We start from the raw sequence: 21,972 nt of genomic DNA, 5'->3' as shown, positions 1-21,972 counted from the left end.
GGTGTCCAACTGTTTTGCATAAGCACCTCACCGTAACAAGGCTGCTAACGGTTGGCTACCACCAAGTTTTCACAAGCACCTTTTGTGAAAACTAGACATGTGCATCAGGCATCATAACTACATGAGGACCAGGTACCATAACTAGAAAACTGTGAGTTCACTCTGGGCATGATGGGTGATCAATAAAAGACACGTGATGATCATAGAGCTCGAGTAATCCACGAGCCAGGAGAACCAAAAAAAAAAAAAAAAAACAGACTAACAGACTGACAGCACCACTGACTGACATTGAGGAGAGAATATGGCAAAGACTTGGTTTTTCCACAGATAATGGGAGGGTGTCAAGTCACTGAGCAGACTCCCTGAAGATGCATGAAAGTAGACTTCAAGGACAAAGTGCAGCTATGCTTAGCACCAGTGGAAGCCTTGTGAATTCTCTCATTGCCTGTGAGGCTCTTTAAGAATAACTCAAGACACAGAAGAAAACTGCTTGAGGAAACAAGTAAAGAGTAGGTAGAGGGATAATTTGCATTAGTTTTAGAACACCATAAATACAGCTCCTCTTTTATCACATTAGCTTTTAAGTTCCCCAGAGACTTTTTTCACACAGATTCTGCTGCTCATTGATTGACTTTGAAAGATTCACTCAGTTGCCACTTTGACTAAATGGGTTTCAAAAGGGTTGAGACTTCAGGTGTCCAGAATTACTAGGTCCCACAATTTTATCAATAACTGTATATATTCCTTTATATTAATTAAAGTTTTCTTTTAGGGCCTTCCTGGAGGTGCAGGAGTTAAAGATTCAGCACTAACAAGCTATTGCCAGCCACTGGCCATATATTTGATCAATCCTTGGAGGGGGTGAGGGGGTGTCCCACATGGCACAACAGACCTCTCCTGTCTCACATACTGTTCTCCTCAGCAATATATCTTAAGTGATCTGCCTGTTTTCCTCCCCACTCTATTTGGAGAGTCCTCTCATCCCCCATTTCTGGCCTATACCTCAGTTCTTATATGCATAAATAAATTAAAATGAACATCTTGCAAAAATAGTTTTACTTGGCCCTCCCTGGTTGCCCAGCGAGTTAAAGCACAGCACTGAGAATCTAAAGCCACTTCCGCATGAGTTCCATCCCCTCCTGCCCCGGAGGTGACCACATGGCGCGGCAGACCTCTCCTGACCCGCCCGCTGCTCCCCTCAGCCGTGTACTTTGTCGATCTGCCTGTTCTGCTCCCCACTCTGTCTCTGGTGAAGCCTCTCACCCTCCGCATCTCTGGCCTGTACCCCAGTTCTATATGAATAAATAAATCTTTAAAAAAAATAGTTTTACTTTATTTGTAGTATAAAATGAATCACCACAAAATTCTTCCTACAAATTTGGGCTTCCAAGAAATGAAATAGCATCTTAAATTCTGAGTATTGTCCATAGTACTACATCACTCTGTTCCTTTATTTTGCTTAAAAGGAACTTGCTTTTCTAAGAAATTCTATCTTTTTCTAGAGAATTTCTTGGCTTATACACTTAAATTTCTAGTCACTTGTTTTCTTGCTATTATGGTCCTTGACTTTGATTTATTTAATAAACTTTTGACTAGGTGTAGCCTGTTCATTATTTAATCTAGTTCTTGCATAGGATCCAGTTTATTGATAAACTAACAGTATTGTATTCCAATCTTAGTAAATTTGTTATCATAGTACTCCAGGGAAATTTTATTTGCTTTCTAACAAGTCATTGTATAAACTTACATAAAATTTAGAGTCAATAATATACTTTATGATTAAGCACTTTAATGATTCTATATTTGACTTGAAAATTTAAAAATATTCCTATATTCAAAATTTAAAAAATCTCAATCTGAAATGTAAACAGTTTTATGCTATATTTTAGGAAGAGATGAGTAGGCTAGGTATATAAAATAAATTTGTATTACTTTATTACTTTAGGAGTTGATTTCTTTCCTTGCTTCCCCTACGTATTCCCTAGGGAAAATGGTATTTTGAAGGAATTAGACATTAGAACAAGTGTTTCAAGGACTTTTCTGATAAGGAATCTTCAAAAATTAACATTATCAGAAAGCTTACATAAGAATTTAGTAGTCCAAATAAACATTTACAAGGTATCATTGTTCATCAAAGTTAACTGGATATCCAACATTCATACCACTACTGACTAAATTTTAAAAGAAAAAAAAGGCAGCAGCAATGAAGAGATACATTTACAAAGGGCTCAAAATATGAAAATTCTACCATTTCAGTTACTCTGTGACAACTTTAGGCGACAGAGACAAGAGTCATGACCATTTAAATTGTGAGGCACAGTGGACCCAATCATTACTATAGTTATATCAACTACAGATATTTAAACTAAAATTATTTAGTGAAGAGAATTTTCTTAGCACCAATTAATGAAACTAACACCAACTTAAATTTATATATGTAGTGAAGACATAGATACACACACACACACACAGAGAAAAATAAGACATGGTAATTGCAGTTTAAGTTTCAAATGCTATAATTTTTTCAAGCTTCTACAAAAGCTGACTAAGATGTCGAACTATAACACTAATCTCATGAGTAATTCATCTCAGTATCCCCTACTTTTTGGATGTTCAAGTTATAACACTTCACTTTTATGAAAGAACTGTATCAGTGTCTGTTTTCACTGAGATAAAACCAAAGTGGATTTCTGCTTATATAGCAAAAGGCAAACAGAATTCAGTATTTATTTTACAGCAGCCATATTATAGGTTCTCCATATCCCCATAGTGAGAGTGGCACCATCAAGTTATCCCCAAGGAATTGCTTTATACAGACTGAATGTTTATCATATTATTTCTGTTTAAACCATATGTTACTGATATTTTAGATTATATATATATATGTATGTATTTTTTTTAGTATGAGCTGGTGGATTATTTTGGGGGTTTGGGAAGACTCAAAATTTACAGTTTCCCCTTTGCCATTTTGGCCTACAAAAGATTTTATAGGACACTTTCAAATAGTGGGGAGAAAATTATATTTACACTCATCTTTATAAGTTTTACAGAAAACATGAACCATTTAATGAGAAATATTTATTTCATTGATGATTAAAACATTTTATAATTGTATTCACCGTATCTGCTGTGGTAGTATATTTTTAAATGTTTATATAAAGAGATTATTTCTGTACTTAGTAAAATATGTATGGAGAGACACTATGTCATACTTAAAATAGTAAAATTAAGAAGCCTTGACACCTTTAGAATGCTGGCCAATGTTCTGTTTGGGAGACAGCAAGTTTTTCCACAAGGGCCAGACAGTAATTAGTTTTCACTTTGTAGACCATATGATTTCCGCCACAGTTAACTAATGTTGCCATGTAACACAAAAACAGCTTAGACAATATGAAATAAATGTAGTTGTATTCCAGTAAGAATTTATTTACCAAATCATACAGCAAGTTTTTGGTAGCCTGCTGCAGGACCATGGTTTGAGGATCCCTAAGCTATCAAACTTGTTCCATATATTTTTCCTTCCTATCTGACAGAACTTAATTAAAAACACAAAGTTTAATCAAATATAAAATCAACCTACCTTTACTCCAGGAATTCCAGGAGCACCAAATTCACCTTTAATACCAACTGCACCCTAAAATACAGAAATGCTCATTAGGAGATTGTTTGAAGATATATTATTTTCTCATGTTGTCAAAAGTATTAGCTCATGGATAAATTGCTCTTATTCACAGTAAGGTTTGTGCTCCGAGGTCCTTCTTTATACCACCCACCAGTCATTAAACTATACTTTTGACAATTCATAAATTTTGAAGAAATTAATAAGTAATAAGGTATTAATCATAACTAAAACTAGGCACTGTCCACCCACATTCACCTTTGCTATTTATCTTATAGTATCCATATTAAAGTGTGATTCTGTTGGTCCATTCATATAAGAAATTAGTGCAAATGATTTAAAAGCTACATTTTACTTAATTCTTCCAAATCAACTAAGTCATGAAACTTCAGACTCTAAGATTCCTGAGGTGGTTTTATTCAGTGTTTCTGACCTTAAATCCTTCAGGAGAAACCATGAAGCAGCTCAATCCTGGCTTCCCTGCTCTTCCACCAAAACTAGAAAAACCTAATCAATGAAGTTGAGCATCATCTAGATCTGCTGTGGTAGTTCTATTACAAACTTAACCTAACAAAATTTCTCCTTGAGAAGTGAAGAATATAAACTTTTGAATGAGTTTATCACAAAGTCTTGGTAGAGAATAAGAAATATATATAATTTTATCAGTATATAATTCCACCATTACAGAAATGTTAACTTCAGATTTAAGACACAAAAGTCCCCACCGCCCCGCACAAGTAAGCTTCAACTTCAATTTATACAGATTAGAGGACATTATATCAGACTGAGTAAAATTGCTTAAAAAAATTAAACTAAAGTACTGTTCCGTCCCCATCTCAGGCCCCGTCGATTCATCAGCTGTTCAGGCAGCTTGAAAGGGAATCTTGGAAACCAGGTTAAGGGAACAAGCCCGCAGGGGGACAGCAACCATCTCTATACCTTCTCTGCCCCGGTAGCCTCAGCCTTCTCTGAAGCTCTTCACCGCACCCGCCCGGCGTCCCTCTGCTGCCCAGTGCTTGGCGCTGTGCCTTTATATGCTGCGGCTCTTCGCCCAGGTGCGCCCACTCATCACGCCCACACCCTCCTCTAGATGCCAGACACGCTTGGAGACCACAGGTGTGGATCATTGATGCTAATGGGGGCGGGGGGAACCTGTTCACTCCCTACTCCCTACTTCCTACAAGTACCTATTAATTAATCTTTTTTTTTTTTTAAAGATTTATTTATTTGTGCATACAGAACTGGGGTACAGGCCAGAGGCTCCGGGGCAGCGAGAGGCCTCACCAGAGACAGAGTGGGAAACAGAACAGGCAGATCTATGAAGTACACTGCTGAGGGGAGCAGCGGGCGGGTAAGGAGTTGTTTGGTTTGTCATTTGGTCTCCTCTGGGGTCCGGGGCAGGCGGGAATCGAACTCATGCGGAAGCGGCTTTAGATTCTCAGTGCTGTGCTTTAACCCGCTGCACCACCGGGGAGGGCCTAATTAATCTTTTATATATCTATATAAAAGAAAAGATGAATAAAAATGTCTTACATTGACAGAGGCAATTCAAAAGCATAATATTAAAAGTTACTTTTGTGAATTACTACTAAGGGAAAATATTCTTTTAAAATTGCCTTATTACTAGTGTTTATCACAATGGGGAAGCAAATAAGTTAGAATGGAAAGAAAATAAGAGGACACTAACTGGCAACTCTGGGTTAACATACTAGACTACTCAAAGTGGATTTTTCCATAGTAAAACTGCAGTGGGATAATAGAAAGCAATCAATAAAAAAGTTCTTGACAATAGAATCATATAAGTTAACTTATCCCATTTTAACTTGTTGATTTTCTCTAAAAGTGTATCAGCAAAGCAATAATTTCATTAAACCTATACTTTAGGGGAATTAACTGGCTATGTGGTAGAGAATAATATAAAAATAAACTGGAAAATTATTCCCAAAATAGAACTCATATCACACTCCCCCTTAGGTTTAGGTTAAGGAACACTGAAATTGAGCTGTTATTTTACAAAACTCTTGAGAGGGATTTCAACTCTGGAGTGGGTGAGGGTATTAGCAAAGGTCTTAAAGAACTGAGAAAGTAATATGGTTGCTAAGTAATTAGGTTGCTAACTATACGTGCAAAGAAAAGGGAATTAAAAGATTCAGAAAATTATAATAATTGAGTCTGAATGAAAGAAAAGTATTAATTATTATTTCAAATAATGTCAGACAGGGTTTAGTATTGGACAGTTGATATGTTTCCAAATAATGTCAGACAGGGTTTAGTATTGGACAGTTGATATGATTAGAAACAATTGATTAGGTGCCCTGATAGAGACTATTGATCACATCTGAATACTGTTCAGGTACAAGTAGTATGAGTTTGAAATTCAAACCATCTTGCTCCATGATAGGTCAACAGTATTGGGGGGGGAAACCCAATAAATCAAATTAATAAAGCACCACAGTATGGATGAGAAAATAGACACAAAAAGACAAACAGTAAATCATACCAAGATTTGTGGCTTTTTCCCAACTATTAATAACTATGTGTAAAGGATTTTTGTTTGTTTGTTTGTTTGTTTTTAAAGATTTACTTATTTATTCAAATAGAACTGGGGTACAGGCCAGAGATGCGGAGGGTGAGAGGCTTCACCAGAGACAGAGTGGGGAGCAGAACAGGCAGATCCACGAAGTATACTGCTGAGGGGAGCAGCGGGCGGGTCAGGAGAGGTCTGCCACGCCATGTGGTCACCTCCGGGGTAGGCGGGAATCGAACTCAAGCGGAAGTGGCTTTAGCTTCTCAGTGCTGTGCTTTAACCCTCTGCGCCACTAGGGAGGGCCCGGATTTTTGTTTTTTAAAGGAAAAAGGTCTGACAGAACAAAAGTGACACAACAGTTCTCTGATGATTTAGTTTATTTAACTTTCATTGAAAACTGGCTTTTTGCCTCGCTTGGCAGCATGGAATTTCTGAGTTCTAGATATAACTGTGTTGATGATTTAGACTTACCTTGAAGGGATGTATTCATTCATTAGTTTATTCAACTCACATTTTATGAAGAAATAAATAGATGAATAATAATAACATGTCAGGTGACAATAAACATGGGAAGAAAAGCAAGAAGTCAGAGGTGGAATGAAGGGATGTTTTTTATATAGAGATGCCTGGAAAGGGTTTTTCTATTTTCAAGTGATTTCTAAATTAATGTTACCTCAATAAAAAAAAATAACTATTTCTGAGCAGAATTCTATTGAGAAATGATGAAAAGAGAGACTCAAATGTAGATCTAGAAAAAAAATTCCTAGTATTTATAACCCGATACAAGGACCTTGGAGCAGGTGTGAACCAGAAGAGACAGTAGAAGTTGATATAGAGAGTAATGTGTGGAGTCGTGTAGCCTGTCATTAGAACTTAGTGTTCATCTCTAGAGAGAGAGAAGCCTTTGGTGAGGTTAGATAAGGTGGGGTAGGATGTATATTATTCACAATAGTTGTGTAACGCAGTGTATGGGCATAAATAAAAGTAAATTTGCTCTTATGCAGCTTCCATATTAAAGTAAGAATTCTTAAAACTTAACATCTTTGTAAATACTGTAATGAGTAACACATAACTAGAAAAATGTTTGGAAGTTAGAGTCTCAAAATTCTCATTTTATCTCACTGAGAAAAAATTAAAACTTAACTGATTAGTAGAATATTATCTGATAGTTAATTAGAGAAAGTAAGTTAAATTTGTGCCTGATGGTTCCTAATCAACATTATCTAAGCATGATGACAAAAGAAAATCTCTTTATACCATATCCAGGAAACATTTTGCCAATATTATAGGGGACAAAAGATACATATTTGCTGAAATACTTAAATTGTTGGTTAATCTTTTAAAGAAATTAAATATTAATAAATTAATTATAGCTACTTAAGTAGATTATAACAATTTCAGATTTTTATAAACTAAAGCATTTAATTAATTAAACATTTAAGTGATTATCTCCTAAGTGAAAATCTCATTTTCTCAAAATACATATGAAACTAAACTTGACCTAAAAGGATTACGTACACCTCTTTTTCAGCACCTGAACAATTACATTGTGTAGGAAAGCAGAGAAAATATATTTGTTGAGTGTCTAGAATATGCCAGTTCCTGGGACTGCTTTACATATACATGTTATTGTTTCTTTATCAAAATAAACTATTGAATAGGTGCTATTAGGAACCATTTTCAGAGCAATAAGAAGATGACAGAAGTCAATCCCTAGGTGGTCAGTTTCCAAAGTAGCATTCCTAATCTACTGTTCTAGTTCTCTTTCCCTCCCCAAATACTTCTTAGCCTTACAGACCAAAAGGAAAACCTTGAGAACAACTTCTGGTCTTCTTGATCTAAATATTGAATTTCAATCATTTCAGAAATTTAACTATTCAGTACAGCTTAGAGAAAAATGACTTTCTATCTTCTAGCTAGACAGGCATTATTTTGTGCACCAGCTCTAATAATGAAAATTATATACCAAACTCAAAACAGAGAAAAACCATCTTTATTTACTGCACACTGAAGTTGCAGTATTACACTGTACAAGAGGAACAGAAATAGATTCATCATCAACTCATTAAAATGAAACAATGCATCTAGGTTTATTACAAGTATCAGGAAAGCTGAAGAAATTCAGGGCTATAGTCATTTGAAGTCATGACATTTACATGGCAACTATATGCTGAATTAGTCAAATGTCAGTGCAGGTACTGAAAAAAATAAAAAGTATTCTGGCTATTTGTTTTGTTAGTTATCAGCTTACTTCATCCCAACTGTTTTTGCCTTGACACTAAAATCTCTTGCCATTATGTTTTTTTTTTTAAGCATGAATGCTAAAAAAATTTTTAAAAATACCTACATGGGAAATTACATAATTTATTATAAGTCTGGCATACAATTTTCCAAATTCCATAGATATAGTCCACAACAAATTTACTAATAATTATCATTTCCACGAATTCCTTCTAGTTTTTTTCTACTGGTTATCATTCCTGAAGATGGAAGTAAGGCTTCCTGGACTGATGATTTCATCAGTAGTTTAGTGATGCAACAAAAGCATCGTTGAAACATTAATGAGAATAAGCCCCATGCTTTCTCATTACTGCTATAACTCCAGCTCTAGCCCACTTTTTGTTATAATAATAATAATAACTTAATGAATAGTTGTTGATAAATGAATGAACAAAATAAAAAATGAATATTTAGATGTTAGTGCAGGAGCAGTTACTTTATGTGCTCTAATAAGAGTGACTTTTAAAAATTATTTAAAAGTGATTTAATGATTTTTCTTATGTATTTTAACTTTTGTTTATTTATATTTATTTTTTTGATGTGCACTTTCTTACATATTTTCCTTAATAATGATAACTATACTTCTGACACAGAAATATTTTTTAAGAGGGACAGAAATATTTTTTAAATATTTTACCTTTTCTTAAACATGTGAAAGTTCTTTCTATGCCAGAAATTTCAAATTGATAATTTTGGTATACCAAGGAATGGAAAGTCAAGTTAAGAAATGTTATTATATATCACATTACCATAACCAATAATTAAACCTTTATTAAAGCTTTTTTTTTCAAGATTTATTTATTTATGCATACAGAACTGGGGTACAGGCCAGAGGTGTTGGGGCGGTGAGAGAATTCACCAGAGACAGAGTCGGCAGAACAGGCCGACTGACAAAGTACACTGCTGAGGAGAGCAGTGGGCGGTCAGGAGAGGTCTGCCACGCCATGTGGGTCATCTCCAGGGCGGGGTCGGGATCAGACTCATGCTGAAGCGGCTTTAGCTTCTTACTGCTATACTTTAACATGCTGCAACACCAGGAAGGGCCCTATTAAAGCTCTTTTATCTAAAATGTATAATAGGTAGAACTGATGGAGGACACACACCCCTTTACAGATAAGGCAAATAGAGTATGAAGGTACTGCATCACTTGGCCACGCTCACAACGGTAACCTGAGAAGAGCTGGGATTAATCAGGGAGTTTTCTCCTTGGAGTCTTCTTAACTACATTACTTTGGGCATAGGATTTTACCTATGCCTGTTTCTCTCAGTTGCAAAGTAAGGATAAAAATATTAGATTGACATTATTTATAAAGTTGTAAGGCTAAAATAGGTACTAAAAGAACATATGTTCTGGCCAAAAAAAAAACATAGATAATAGATACAGAAGTGATTTTTAAAACCAGAGCAACCTTCAAAACGATGCTTGTTAAAAGAAGGCCATAAGAGTCAAAAAGTCTAGATGAACTTGCACTATGATTTAACCTCTGTAAACTTCAGCTTTGCCATGTATCAGACAATGATACCTAATACAAAGTGCTATCAAAAAGATGAAAAGATGGCCTCTCTAAACACTGTTCCCAGTGGCTGGCATATGGTTAACATTCAATAAATACTAGTTATTGCTATAATGATTTATGCTCAGCTTGATTAACTTAGTCCTTAGAACTAGATATTAATATTTAAATATTTATTAAATATTTAAATATTTAATTATTTAAAATTTTCATATAATGATATTGAAAGCAAAAGTATACCAAGTGATGTGATTTTTAAGTGCCAGTATAAAAATAATCCTCCCACCTCAAAAAAACCTCTCTTTTCAAACACCTGTCAAGGAAATTGGAGTTCCTGTGTAAGATACAACAGAACAGACCACCCTCTGAGATTCAAGGGACTATGGATGGCTTTGTCAAACCTTGTTGTGGAACTGAGGAATCAATCATTGTTCAGACATCAATCTCCTACCTTTCAAAATAAAGAGACCAAATAGATTAGGTAAACTAATTTAGAATCATGGACTTCCAAGTTAATGCATGAAAGGAATTTAAATCTGTTTCACCTTGGGAAAAAAAAATCAATTCCTAATCTTAGCACAAATTAATTACCTAGTTAGCTAAAAACCTAACACTGAAGAGTGGGAAACAGTGTGCTTATGATGGGATTTTGATAGAGTGAGGAGAAAAGGAAAGTCAAATCTTTAAGCATATTGTCTAGAAGTAGCTCCTTGGAGTTTAGTTCACTCGCCATCTCCTCCATGAAACACTCTTTCCCAGGCTTCCCTGTGATTCTCTCAGAATATCTGTGATTCTTCCACATCTAAGATGCATGTCCTTGAATGACCACCTATCTCCTTTTAGTTGTATTTCTTAATGGAAAGATTATATTTTGTTATTGTTGTTGTTGTAACATTGTTATACAACACTGAATGTGATTTGGAGGCATACCATAGATGGACAATCTTTGAGAATATCTCCTGTTCTCAACACCCAGCAAGGAAGAGGTGTTCAATTAAAAACTGACCCTTTCAAATAAATGATAAGATGTTAAGGAAGTGGGAGACCTATTAGCAGATAACAGAAACAAGAATTCATCTAGTACTTGAAAAGAGAATTCTAACAAAGGCTAGAGTACATCCAAAAAAATTAGACTCTTCTGCACTACAACTTTGCCATAGTTTACAGGTACAAAGATTTTGGTTTCCAAGTCTGTTCTGTTTTTAAGCCTGCTTTCAATAGGAACTCAAAAGCAGGCTTGAAGACTTGTGCACTCTTCCTTATTTCATTTATACACATTTAAATGTTACTCTTGATAGCTTTTTACAGGAATACATATTTGTATGGGACATACAAAAATGAGGTCCATGAAATGGATCGCCTGAAGTTTGTTTAAGTAGATTTGAACTACTTTTAATTCTCAGTTAGATGGTGTCTTACCGGTTCTCCTTTGTCCCCTTTCTGACCAGGTGTTCCTGGAGCTCCTGGTAATCCTGCTTCCCCCTGAACAAAAATGAATTTCTGCATTATATAATATTCTGCACATTGAGGTAAAGACATATAAATTATAAATATAAAGTTGACGATACTAAGATAAAGCTTTGCTCTCACCTGAACTGATGTTTATGACCCTGCTGAAATGAACCTTTCTTGTTGTTCAGGAGGCTCATTACTTTCCCTCTTTTTTTTCTTTTTTTTTTAAATTTTACTTTTGCATACCGAACTGGGGTATAGGCCAGAGGCTCAGGGGCAGTGAGAGGATTCACCAGAGACAGAGTGGGGAGCAGAACAGGCCACTGACGAAGTATACTGCTGAGGGGAGCAGCGAGTGTGCCAGGAGAGGTCTGCCACGCCATGTGGTCGCCTCTGGGGCAGGCAGGGATCAAACTCATGCTGAAGTGGCTTTAGCTTCTCAGTGCTATGCTTTCACCCACTGTGCCACCAGGGAGGGCCAACTTTCCCTCTTTTAAACACTAGTTAGCATTATCTTCTTGACACTTTCCATGGGCCAGCCCCATCATGCCCCCTGAATACTGTACTTGCTTTCCTCATGGAGCTTATTATACAGTGTAGGTTGTTAATGGAGACCCAGGTTTCTCTACACTTTCCCTTCATCTGCATCCCCATTCCTTTAGCCAGGAGGTGATGTGATGACGGGATGCATAATTTCAAGGGCATGTATTATAGACTAGGGTACATTCAGCTCTTGAAACTAGGACAAGTTTTCATTTCGTTTATCATTTCCTTGGCTATAGACATGGAAGAAAATCAACAAGAATTCACTCAACCTACTTTTAGCACACAGCCCTTAGAACTGCTATTAACATTCACAGAAGAACCACAGAAATAGACCCATTGGCCAAGGTCCCCAAACTAGGGACCATACAGATAAAGAGAAACAAATTTGTTGAGTAACTAAAAAAGCACGCTGTATATCCCCTTGTAATTTATGGCAGAAGGAGGTAGCTGGCTGGATATATGGATATATTGGACAAAGGCAGTCTATCATAACAAAGAAATATATGTAGAGTATCTTGGTGCATATGTTGATGAACAAGCACCCCCTAGTCCTGGTACACTAAGTACTCAGTACTCATGTGTCATAAAGGTGGTTTCTCTCTTCATCTTTCTAGTCATTCTCATTCAGGTCCTGGAAAGAAGGTTATAAGGGCTCAAAATAATCCTGATAAAACTCTAGGGAATCCTTAATCTGGGAAGAAGGTTATAAGGGCTCAAAATAATCCTGATAAAACTCTAGGGAATCCTTAATCCTCTTCTCTTAACCCATCCCAGTAACTGAGTGGTTGCAGCATTTTATACAACTACCACTAAAGGGAATGAGCACCATGCTCGTATTCAAGGGGTGTGGTTCACTATGAAGTGTGGTCTTTGATGGACAGTGACTAAAACTAGCACACCTTGTTGGAAATGCACTGGCACTGGTCCTTCACTTCTTGCTTTGCTGGCAGATATGCAGACATTTTATTGGCATGAGCTGGTACTGATGATACAGTACTTCCAAAGTCAGTTTGCTGTGGGCACTACAATCCAAAAAAAAAAAAAAAAAAGAGGTTTTAAGAAATGTGGTCAATTTCAAATATTTTGAGATTCCAAACAATGGCTCCTATGAAAGTAGGAAGACTGGAGTTACCTGCAAAAACCACTTTCTAATTAACCAAAGGTTGACACAGAACATGAAAATTTATCATATCTTCGCTCTTTAGTTAGAGGCCCTTTTTATTCATTTACTGCACTGATAATTCCCTAGAAATACATTAAAATGTTGGTTTTTGAGAAATTGTAAAACTATTAGAGTTGACTTGCAAACAACATAGTAATATAAAATCTTTACAGTAATACATTGTCACAGTAAAATAATTTCTATAAATGTACAGGCATGTGTTTTGTAAACAAAATATAGAATAAATGGATGTGATTTGAACTTTTAAAATATAATGTAGTTCAACAAGGTGATTGCAAAGGTATGTAAACTAGTAAATGAGTACTTTCTATACTCTAAGATGATATATATTTAGACAAAGTATATTTTATAACAGTCAATTGTCCTTTAAAGTTATTTGAAAGACTCCACTGTAACAGATAGGTAATAAATTTACAATTATCCAGTAGATTCAGAATATGATGGACAACATGAAGTAAATGTGGTTACAAATCAATGTATTTTTTTCTCTCAAAAAACAAATCCAGATGGAGAATCTGAAGAGGATAAATACATCCTTTGTTAACACATTTACCAAGCTCCTGAGCCTGTTTTATTACTCTGAATATGTAATTTTATGAATTTGCAATTTCATAACTCTAAATTTGCATTTTAGGGGAAATTGTTCACATGTTACTTTGTATACTATAAATTAGATATGCATGAAAAATAATGTCAGGATACAAAACTAAGACTGTTAGAGATTAGTTACTGTAGTGAGATCCTGGTTGATATTTAGATTTTTTAATTTGACTATTTTCCAAAATATATATTCATAACATTTGCAACAAAAAGTTATTTTGGAAAATGGGTAGTATTCTAATGCCTTTGAGAACATCAACAATAAAAACTGCAAAAAAAAAAAAAAGCACCCAGAAATATTGCAATTGGTTTCTTGTTTTTACCACAAGTTGTAGCTGTTCTCCAGATGTAATGACTACTTGCTTTCATATTTCTAAGTTCCCTTGTCCAAAAGTCACATTAGAATGAAACAGGACTATCACCATTGATCTCAGGTGCATATATGCTTTCCAACCAGTTCCTGCCCCACGACTTCCCAGTCAGACAAGCAAGACAATTTTGCTTTGGAGAACTGTTTCATTTTATTAAATTGGGGATGTAAATAACTTAAAAGTTTGTCTCGGCCTTCCCTATAAAACTGTCCACACTTTCCATAAAGTGCCTACAGGGAACATAAAATATACAAGCAAGGACTCACTCCTCCCCTCATAAACTTCTGGTTTTGATTTGACACATATTCAGTTAATTAGCCCTCAAAATTTTAATCACATTTCTCATTTATTTTCAACAATGTTGGTGATTTCTTTCTCCTCATAGTTTCTCTTCATTCTGTGTATGTAGTTTGATTGCTTTAGGAAGAGAAAATGTAATTAGTGAAACAAAGAAGTATATTTATAGATTATCTTCACAAAATTTCACCTTTGAAATGCTAAAAATGTCAATAACAAAAACATGCCTGAAATTGCAGGACAAAATTAGATATTAAAATACTGTAAAAAAAATACTCTGAGTTCAAACATTTTTTAAGAAACTACAGTTGGTTTCAGAATTAAAGCAGATGCACTTAAATTATATAATTATTTTTCTTGTACACTTAAGTGTAGCAAATCTCTAGTTTCTATTAGATTATCAGCAGATATCTATCAACAGAAGATAAGTAGTATTTTGAAATTTTACCTATGGTTGCAGATGAATTCCTACCTTATTTTTTACTTTCTGAAACTTCCAAGTATTTTAAGATTTTTAAAAAATTATTTATGCATACAAGAACTAGGTGTAGGCCAGAGGTACAGGGTTGAGAACATTAACCAGAGACAGAGTAGAGATAGAACAGGTAGATCTACTTAAATACACTGTTGAGGGGACCAGTAAGGGAGACTGGAGAGGTCTGCTGCACCATGTGGGTCACATCCATGTCCAGGGATCAATCTCAGGCTGCAGCAATAATAACATGATAGAGCTGAGCCCTAACTTTTGTGCCACCAGGAAGGCCCAACTTCTAAACAATCATATAAAAATGATTCAAAACTTCTTTCAGTGAGGTATGTCACTGAATTTAATTATTAAACCACTCCATCAACTAATAACTCCACCACCTGAACTTCTTTAACAGCTTTCTTATATTTGAGTTGAAAATATTTATTATGTGATGATACAGAATAGTGACCACTGGTCAAGAATAAAATGTGTACATATGTCAAGACATCACTGTGGTAGTTTCCAGTAAGGGAAAATTATTATTTTACATCAAAAGACCATAATTAATTTAAAGATACTTGTGGAGAAATAACATCTTTACTATTTTAAATGTGTGATGCCAGGAAGTCTAGATATTTCTTAAGTCAGGAGACTGGCATTCTAAATTAACTTTTTAGGTATTTATAGAAAGATATTTGGCTGGCTTTCACTTTACTTGGAAGGAGAGCCATAAACTTAGTTAAAGAAATGTTTTATAAAACCAAGTTAAACAAAACACATAATTTTAAAAGATGGGGGTATCCTTTTCACTCAACTCGTCACATTATTATTCTACTATCCAAGATGAATAGTTAAGTAATTACTTAACTATTTTTTAAGATTTATTTTTTTTGTATGCATACAAGAACTGGGGGTTCAGGTCAGAGGCATGGGCTATAGAGGATTCATTAGAGACAAAGTGGAGAGCAAAACAGGCAAATCTACTGAAATACACTGCCGAGGGGAGAAGCAGGTAAACAGGAGAGGTCTGCTGTGCCGTGTGGGTCAGTGCCTTAGCTAGGGAGCAAACTCAGGCCGCAGTGGCTGGTGATAGCATGACAGTGCTGAGACTTTAACCCTGTGCCAAGAAGGAGGTCCAACTACTTAACTGTGGATAAAACTTCTGTGTAATTTTTTGATGTTAAGTAGAATTCTGGGAAATCTAATATCAATTATAACATTTTCATCTTTTACTTGTCATATTTTTTATGAATTTTAGAGTTAATCCCCATAAAACTCATTTTTATTCCACCTATCTCTTTTATTAGTTAACATGTAGCCAAATCAAAAGCAATGTTTTGACTGTCATATGTAAATACAGGACAAGGAATTAAAGGAGAATATAAACATAAAAGTCCCCTCAGAGTATTTAAAACACAGTTGAGTACTTTTTAAAATAAATAGTGTAATATTATTGTTTACAAGAAATATATACTTGGCAGTTCAGAAAATCAAAATATACTTAGATCAAAGTATATTTATAAAGTATACTTATACTTTAGTCCCCCTATAGTTGACCTTCATTCAGAGTCCCTGATTCACACCCCCCAAAATCCTGTGAATTTCCTGTTTTTAGTGAGATAAAAGTTTCTTGCAATATGATTAAATGATTTTTGCAAGCATCAAAGAGGGGCCAGTTACCAGGAAAAACAACAAAGAGATTAGAAGATTAGGATTTAAGTCCCCAGATCTACCCCAGACCTCTAGGCTAAAGATAAAGTTCAATTTCAATGATCAATGATTTAAACAGTCCTGCCTAAGTAAAGAAGCTGCCATAAAAACCTGAAAGCATGGGGTTTGGTGAGGCCATGGTTTGGTAAATAGCTAGTGATTTGAGGCAACAGCACCCTTGGAGAGGGTATGGAAGCTCTGTACCCTTTCCCCCGCACCTTACTCTATGCACTTCTTCTATCTGGCTGCTCCCGAACAGTATCCTTTGTAATAAGTGGGTGATCCAGTGAGCAAATGGGATACTGTGAGCCACTCTAGCAAAATAACCAAAGCTGAGGAGGGTCTGTGAGAACCTCTGATTTAAAGCCTGTAGGTCAGAAACACAAGTAATATCCTGGGTTTGTAACTGGCATTTGAAGCAAATGGGTGGGAGGGAGGGGAGTCAGGGTCGGGGGGAATCTTGGGAGACTGGGCCCTTAACCTATGGAGCCTGATGCTCTCTCTGGATTGATAAGTGTCAAAATTTCTTGGTGTGGGAAAGTCTCTACATACGTTCATGCTGGAATTGGGTCTGGGAACTCTTTCAAATGCAGTCTTATCTAATAACATAAAATGGAATCCATCACCACTACTCTACAGGAAGAGATACTAAATCCAGTTTTTTGGTTTTTTTTTGAAGCAAGGATGGAGCTGGAAGGGAGTATCCTCAGTAAAATAAGCCAGAAAGAAAAAGAAAAGTATTGAATGGTCTCGTTATAGGAGAGATGTAGAGAAGACAAAAAATAAATCATAAAAAACAGTAACTATGGGCCCTCCCTGGTGGCGCAGCGGGTTAAGGCGCTGCACTGAGAAGCTGAAGCCACTTCAACATGAGTTCGATTCCTGACTGCCCCAGAGGAGACCACATGGTGTGGCAGACCTCTCCTGGCCCACCCGCTGCTCCCCTCAGCAATGTACTTTGGCAGTTGGCCTGTTCTGCTCCCCACTCTGTCTCTGGTGAAGCCTCTCACCGCCCCTGAGCCTCTGGCCTGTACCCCAGTTCTGTATGTACAAATAAATAAATCTTTAAAAAAAAAAAGTAACTATAATAAAGTAAAAATCAAAATCACCAGGCAACTAGAGATAAGAGACATTCTGTAGGAGAAGAGGAGGAGAAAGACCAGGACAGGAGTAGCAAGAGCACCAGGGACTGTGGTGATGGTTCAGGGGTGAACTGGTGGGGGTCATTTCACAGTGAAATCATACCTTGTACAAAAGTAAGGGATGATGTAATGAAAATATTTTAAAATTAAAAAGAAAATAATGGATGATAGTTATAAGAAACTAACAGTTGTACAGTTAGGTTGGGAATCTTAAGAATGAGAGGCCAAAAGAATTGGACTTAAATTTATGCCAACAGAGTCAACAAAGGTTTTTAAAAAAGAATAGATGACATGAATATGCACTGTTCATGTTTATTAACTTTATTCCTTAGCATAGGAGGTAGAAGAGCAATATCTTTCAATAATAAATATTTAGTGAAAAAGTAAGTGAACAAAGCAACAATTCAGAGACGTATTCTAATTATGTTGGGGAAGGGACGGACTGATGATAGCAAAGGCAGTTGGTACCATATTGCAACAATCCAGGCAAGAAATTAAGGTGAGCTTTGGCAGTACTGGTAGACACAGATGAGAAGTCTATCAGAAAGGAAAACTATAAAGGATGGAAAAACAGGCTACAAGAGGGAAATAAGTGATAATGATGCGTGAGCATAGATTTAAAACTCTTGTAACTGGAAAATAATTTTTCTGTTGGAAAACAGTTTGGGGAGAGAGGGATAAAATCTCTTTTATTTATGCTGGTTCAAAGTGAGGATACTTATCCCTGAAGTTCAAGACAAAACACTGGATTAAGTGTTCCTGTGAAAAGAAACTTTGGTAAAACACTTTCTTAGAACAAATTAATCACATGGCTTCAGCAGAAGATATTCAGTGCTGTCCTACATTTGGACTCTATAGACCAAGCAACTAAAAGGTAATTGGTGTTCTACATTCCTCACAAGCCATGGAAATTAACTTACCTTGGTATCTGATATTTCACAGCATGTCTCTTGAGCTATGGAGTTTGAGTTACAGTAGATTTTAAGTTGGTGAAGTTCAATCTATTTTAAAAAAAGTAATAAAAGACACCAGATTAGCTTTTTTGAGAGGCACACTTAGTCACTTAAGAACTATGGTAATTAACTGGAAAGAAAAAAGTTAATACAAAAAATTACTCATAGATATCTTTAATGGTTTTCTTTGTTTTAGGGTTCACTATTCTATGGACCTTTTGGGAACTAGACATTGACTTGGTTATTGAGAGCAATCTATATATAAAAGAAACCACATAGTGCACACAATTGAAAAGCTTGGATAGTTGTTTCAAACTAAAATAAGAGACATATTTTGCAGTAAAAATTCTAGAGAAAAGTAAAGTAAAAGTTGGAAAAGACATTTTATCTATAGTTCCAGACCTCTGTCTTGAGGCAGTGAAATGGATGAATATGTTTTTGAAAATGTATTTTTTTTATATTCATGGAGTCTGTCTAATACTTATGGGTTTTATATTATAATGACATATACCTGAGAAAGATTATTTGCTCAACAGATTTGGCATTTGGACAGAAATTAAAAGTATTTCAATGAAAGCATTATCATGCTTTTCAATGTAAGATCAAACAGTCATATAGAGCACAAAGAGTACAAACTTGATAGAATTTCAATATGACAGATGCTTATGCGGGCTATTTTAAATCAGCTTGTGATTACAAATTTAATGATTTAATTTAATTATCATTTAATTGTATGATTTGATTTATGACATAGGTTGTGAACGACCTTAACCTTCCCCCTTTCCACTGTCCATTCATAATTCTATCTTTCTCTGACTCTCCCACTTCTTTCTTTGTCTTTCAATTGAACAGAACTAGAATATGCATTACTTTGAGGTCAATAAATACTGTTAATAGAAAGACACATCTGTATTATTATAATAATGAATTCTATGAGAGCAGATTATTTGTGGCTAGTTCTGAATCTTTACCCCAAAACAATAACAACAAAAAGTAGGAAAAAAGCTATAACTATTAGTTAACACTGATAACTTACCTAATTTTATTAGATAAATAAAATTAATTCAAAGTGTTAGGAACTCCAGACACCTTTTAGATTCATAGCATTCTAAGATTTTCAATAATATGCAGAATTATGAGGTAAAAGAAATAATGATTCCTTTTCTATAACATTTTGCAAAATTACTGAAGTAAACTTTTTATTTATAAAGTTTAAATTGCTTCTTACATATGCTAAAGTAATATACTTATTAAATAGAATATAGAATGGGGATTCCAATTAATTGTTCATTTTAAGTAAAGTTAATTTATCATCATCATTGTTATCAAAGTCAATAAATATTGGAATCATACTATATCATCCATGCTGCTTAGCCCTGCATATGAATTATTTTACCTTACTGAAGAAAAATTATCAATTTTTGACAGATTACAACTGAATCAATGCCTATGATATTGCAACTCCACCAGCCTAGTTTAATAGTGCTTTTTCTATTCATTAGTTATTTTAGAATTTTTCATTGACATAGTACTTTAGAAGAAACTTTAGGGCTAAATCTATACTGACCCTTGTCACTGGATTTGTTTGTTTAAAAAAAAATCCTTTAGGGCCCTCCCTGATGGCTCAATGGGTTAGGACGCAGCACTGCAAGCTGGCCGTAGCTGCTTCAGCATGAGTTCAATCCCAGCCCCCGAGGTGATCCACATGGTGCAGCAGACCTCTCCTGACCTACCCCCTGCTCCTCTCAGCAGTGTACTTTGTCCCTTTGCCTGTCCTGCTCCTCACTCTGTCTCTGGTGAAGCCTCTCACCACCCCTACACCTCTGGCTTGTATCCTAGTGCTGTATGAATAAAATAAATAAGTCTTTGAAAAAAAATCATGACTATTTTTCAAAAAGATATTAAAAAAATCCTTTATAGGAAAAATTCATGCTCTTTGCAGCAACATGGATAGAGCTGGAAGTTAAATAAGTCAGAAAGAAAAAGAAAAATATTGAATTGTCTCACAGGAGGAATATAGAGAACAAAATAAAGGATCGGAGGAAAAGTAGCTATAATGAAGTAAAAATAAAAATCATCAGGTAACTACAGATCAGAGACATTCTGTAGAGGAGGAGGAGGAAGAACAGGGATAAGAGTAGGAAGAGCACAAGAGACTATGGTAATGCTGCACGTGGACAGTTGGTTTTAGGAACTTCACAGGGAAGTCATACATTGTACAAAAATGAAGGATGATGAAATAAATATATCTTTTAAAAATCCTTAATATCAGTTTTTCATCACTTTCTCATGAAAGCACTTAAATAGTATAAGTAAAATAAGCTCTAGTCACCAGAATGTTTAAAAAAACTTTGTGAACTCAACAACAAAAAATGACAAATAACCCAATCAAAAACTGGATAGAAAAACTAGAAAAATACCTCTACAAAAAAAGAAATGCAAGCTGCAAACATGAAAAAAGATCAACATCACTTATTATCAGTGAAATGCAAATCCAAACCACAAGGAGAATCACCTCAAACCTGTGAGAATGGCCCATATTAAAAAACAAAACAAATCATGACTACAAATGTTGGTGAGGATGTGGTGAAAAGGAAACCTCTTACACTACTGATGTAAATATAAACTGGTCCAGCCACAATGAAAAGCTGTGTGGAGGTTCCTCAACACACTAAAAATGGATCTACTCTTTTTACCATTACATTACAATTGCTGGATCATATGGTAGAGCCTTTACTTCTATCTTTATTGCAGTGCCACTTACAATATCTAAGATATAGAAACAATCCAAAATCACCAATACAGATGAATTAATGAAGATGTGTTATATATACACAATGGAATACTATTCAGTGATCAAAAAAGATACACTCATGCTATTTGAAGCAAAATAGATGGAGCAGACAGGATTATGCTAAGCAAAATAAGTCAGGGGGGAAATATATACACACCAGGAAGTTTCACTTACATGTAGAATATAGAGAAACCAAACAAAATTTCAGGGAAATAAAAAAGACAAAAGTTGGAAACTGACCATAGAGGCATACAGGATGGGGAGAGTGAGCAGAAAGTCAAAACAGGAGAGGGAAAAACATGGGGACTATGTTGATGGGATGAAGCACGATGCTATGGTGATGGGACAATTACAAGAACTACACCAAAGGGGAGAAATCAAATGCTATCCAAAAGTTAACAAAGATGTAAGAAAGTAAATAAAGGAAAACATTGTGAGTACATAAAACATTTTTATATTGCAGTAGATCTTAAGACTCACAGAGCCTGTATGAAGATAAAAAATTAGTCCTCTTA

General features: G+C 35.3%; 1 protein-coding gene across 1 annotated transcript in view; it reads right to left on the bottom strand.

Annotated features, from left to right (window-relative positions):
- COL19A1 (collagen, type XIX, alpha 1) overlaps positions 1-21,972 on the bottom strand; it is a 288,872-nt gene that overhangs the window by 217,575 nt on the left and 49,325 nt on the right. Inside the window, exons 6-8 of the mRNA XM_004674041.1 lie at positions 18,631-18,711; positions 12,838-12,960; positions 11,360-11,422 (exon numbers count right to left, since the gene is read on the bottom strand). Of these exons, the coding sequence (XP_004674098.1) occupies positions 11,360-11,422; positions 12,838-12,960; positions 18,631-18,711 (267 nt within the window). The remainder of the gene's footprint in view (positions 1-11,359; positions 11,423-12,837; positions 12,961-18,630; positions 18,712-21,972) is intronic.

Source organism: Condylura cristata, unplaced genomic scaffold (assembly GCF_000260355.1).
Source record: "Condylura cristata isolate star-nosed mole 26May11 unplaced genomic scaffold, ConCri1.0 scaffold00001, whole genome shotgun sequence".
In the NCBI taxonomy this organism is placed as follows: Eukaryota; Metazoa; Chordata; class Mammalia; order Eulipotyphla; family Talpidae; genus Condylura; species Condylura cristata.
This window is presented reverse-complemented; position numbering and strand designations above follow the sequence as displayed.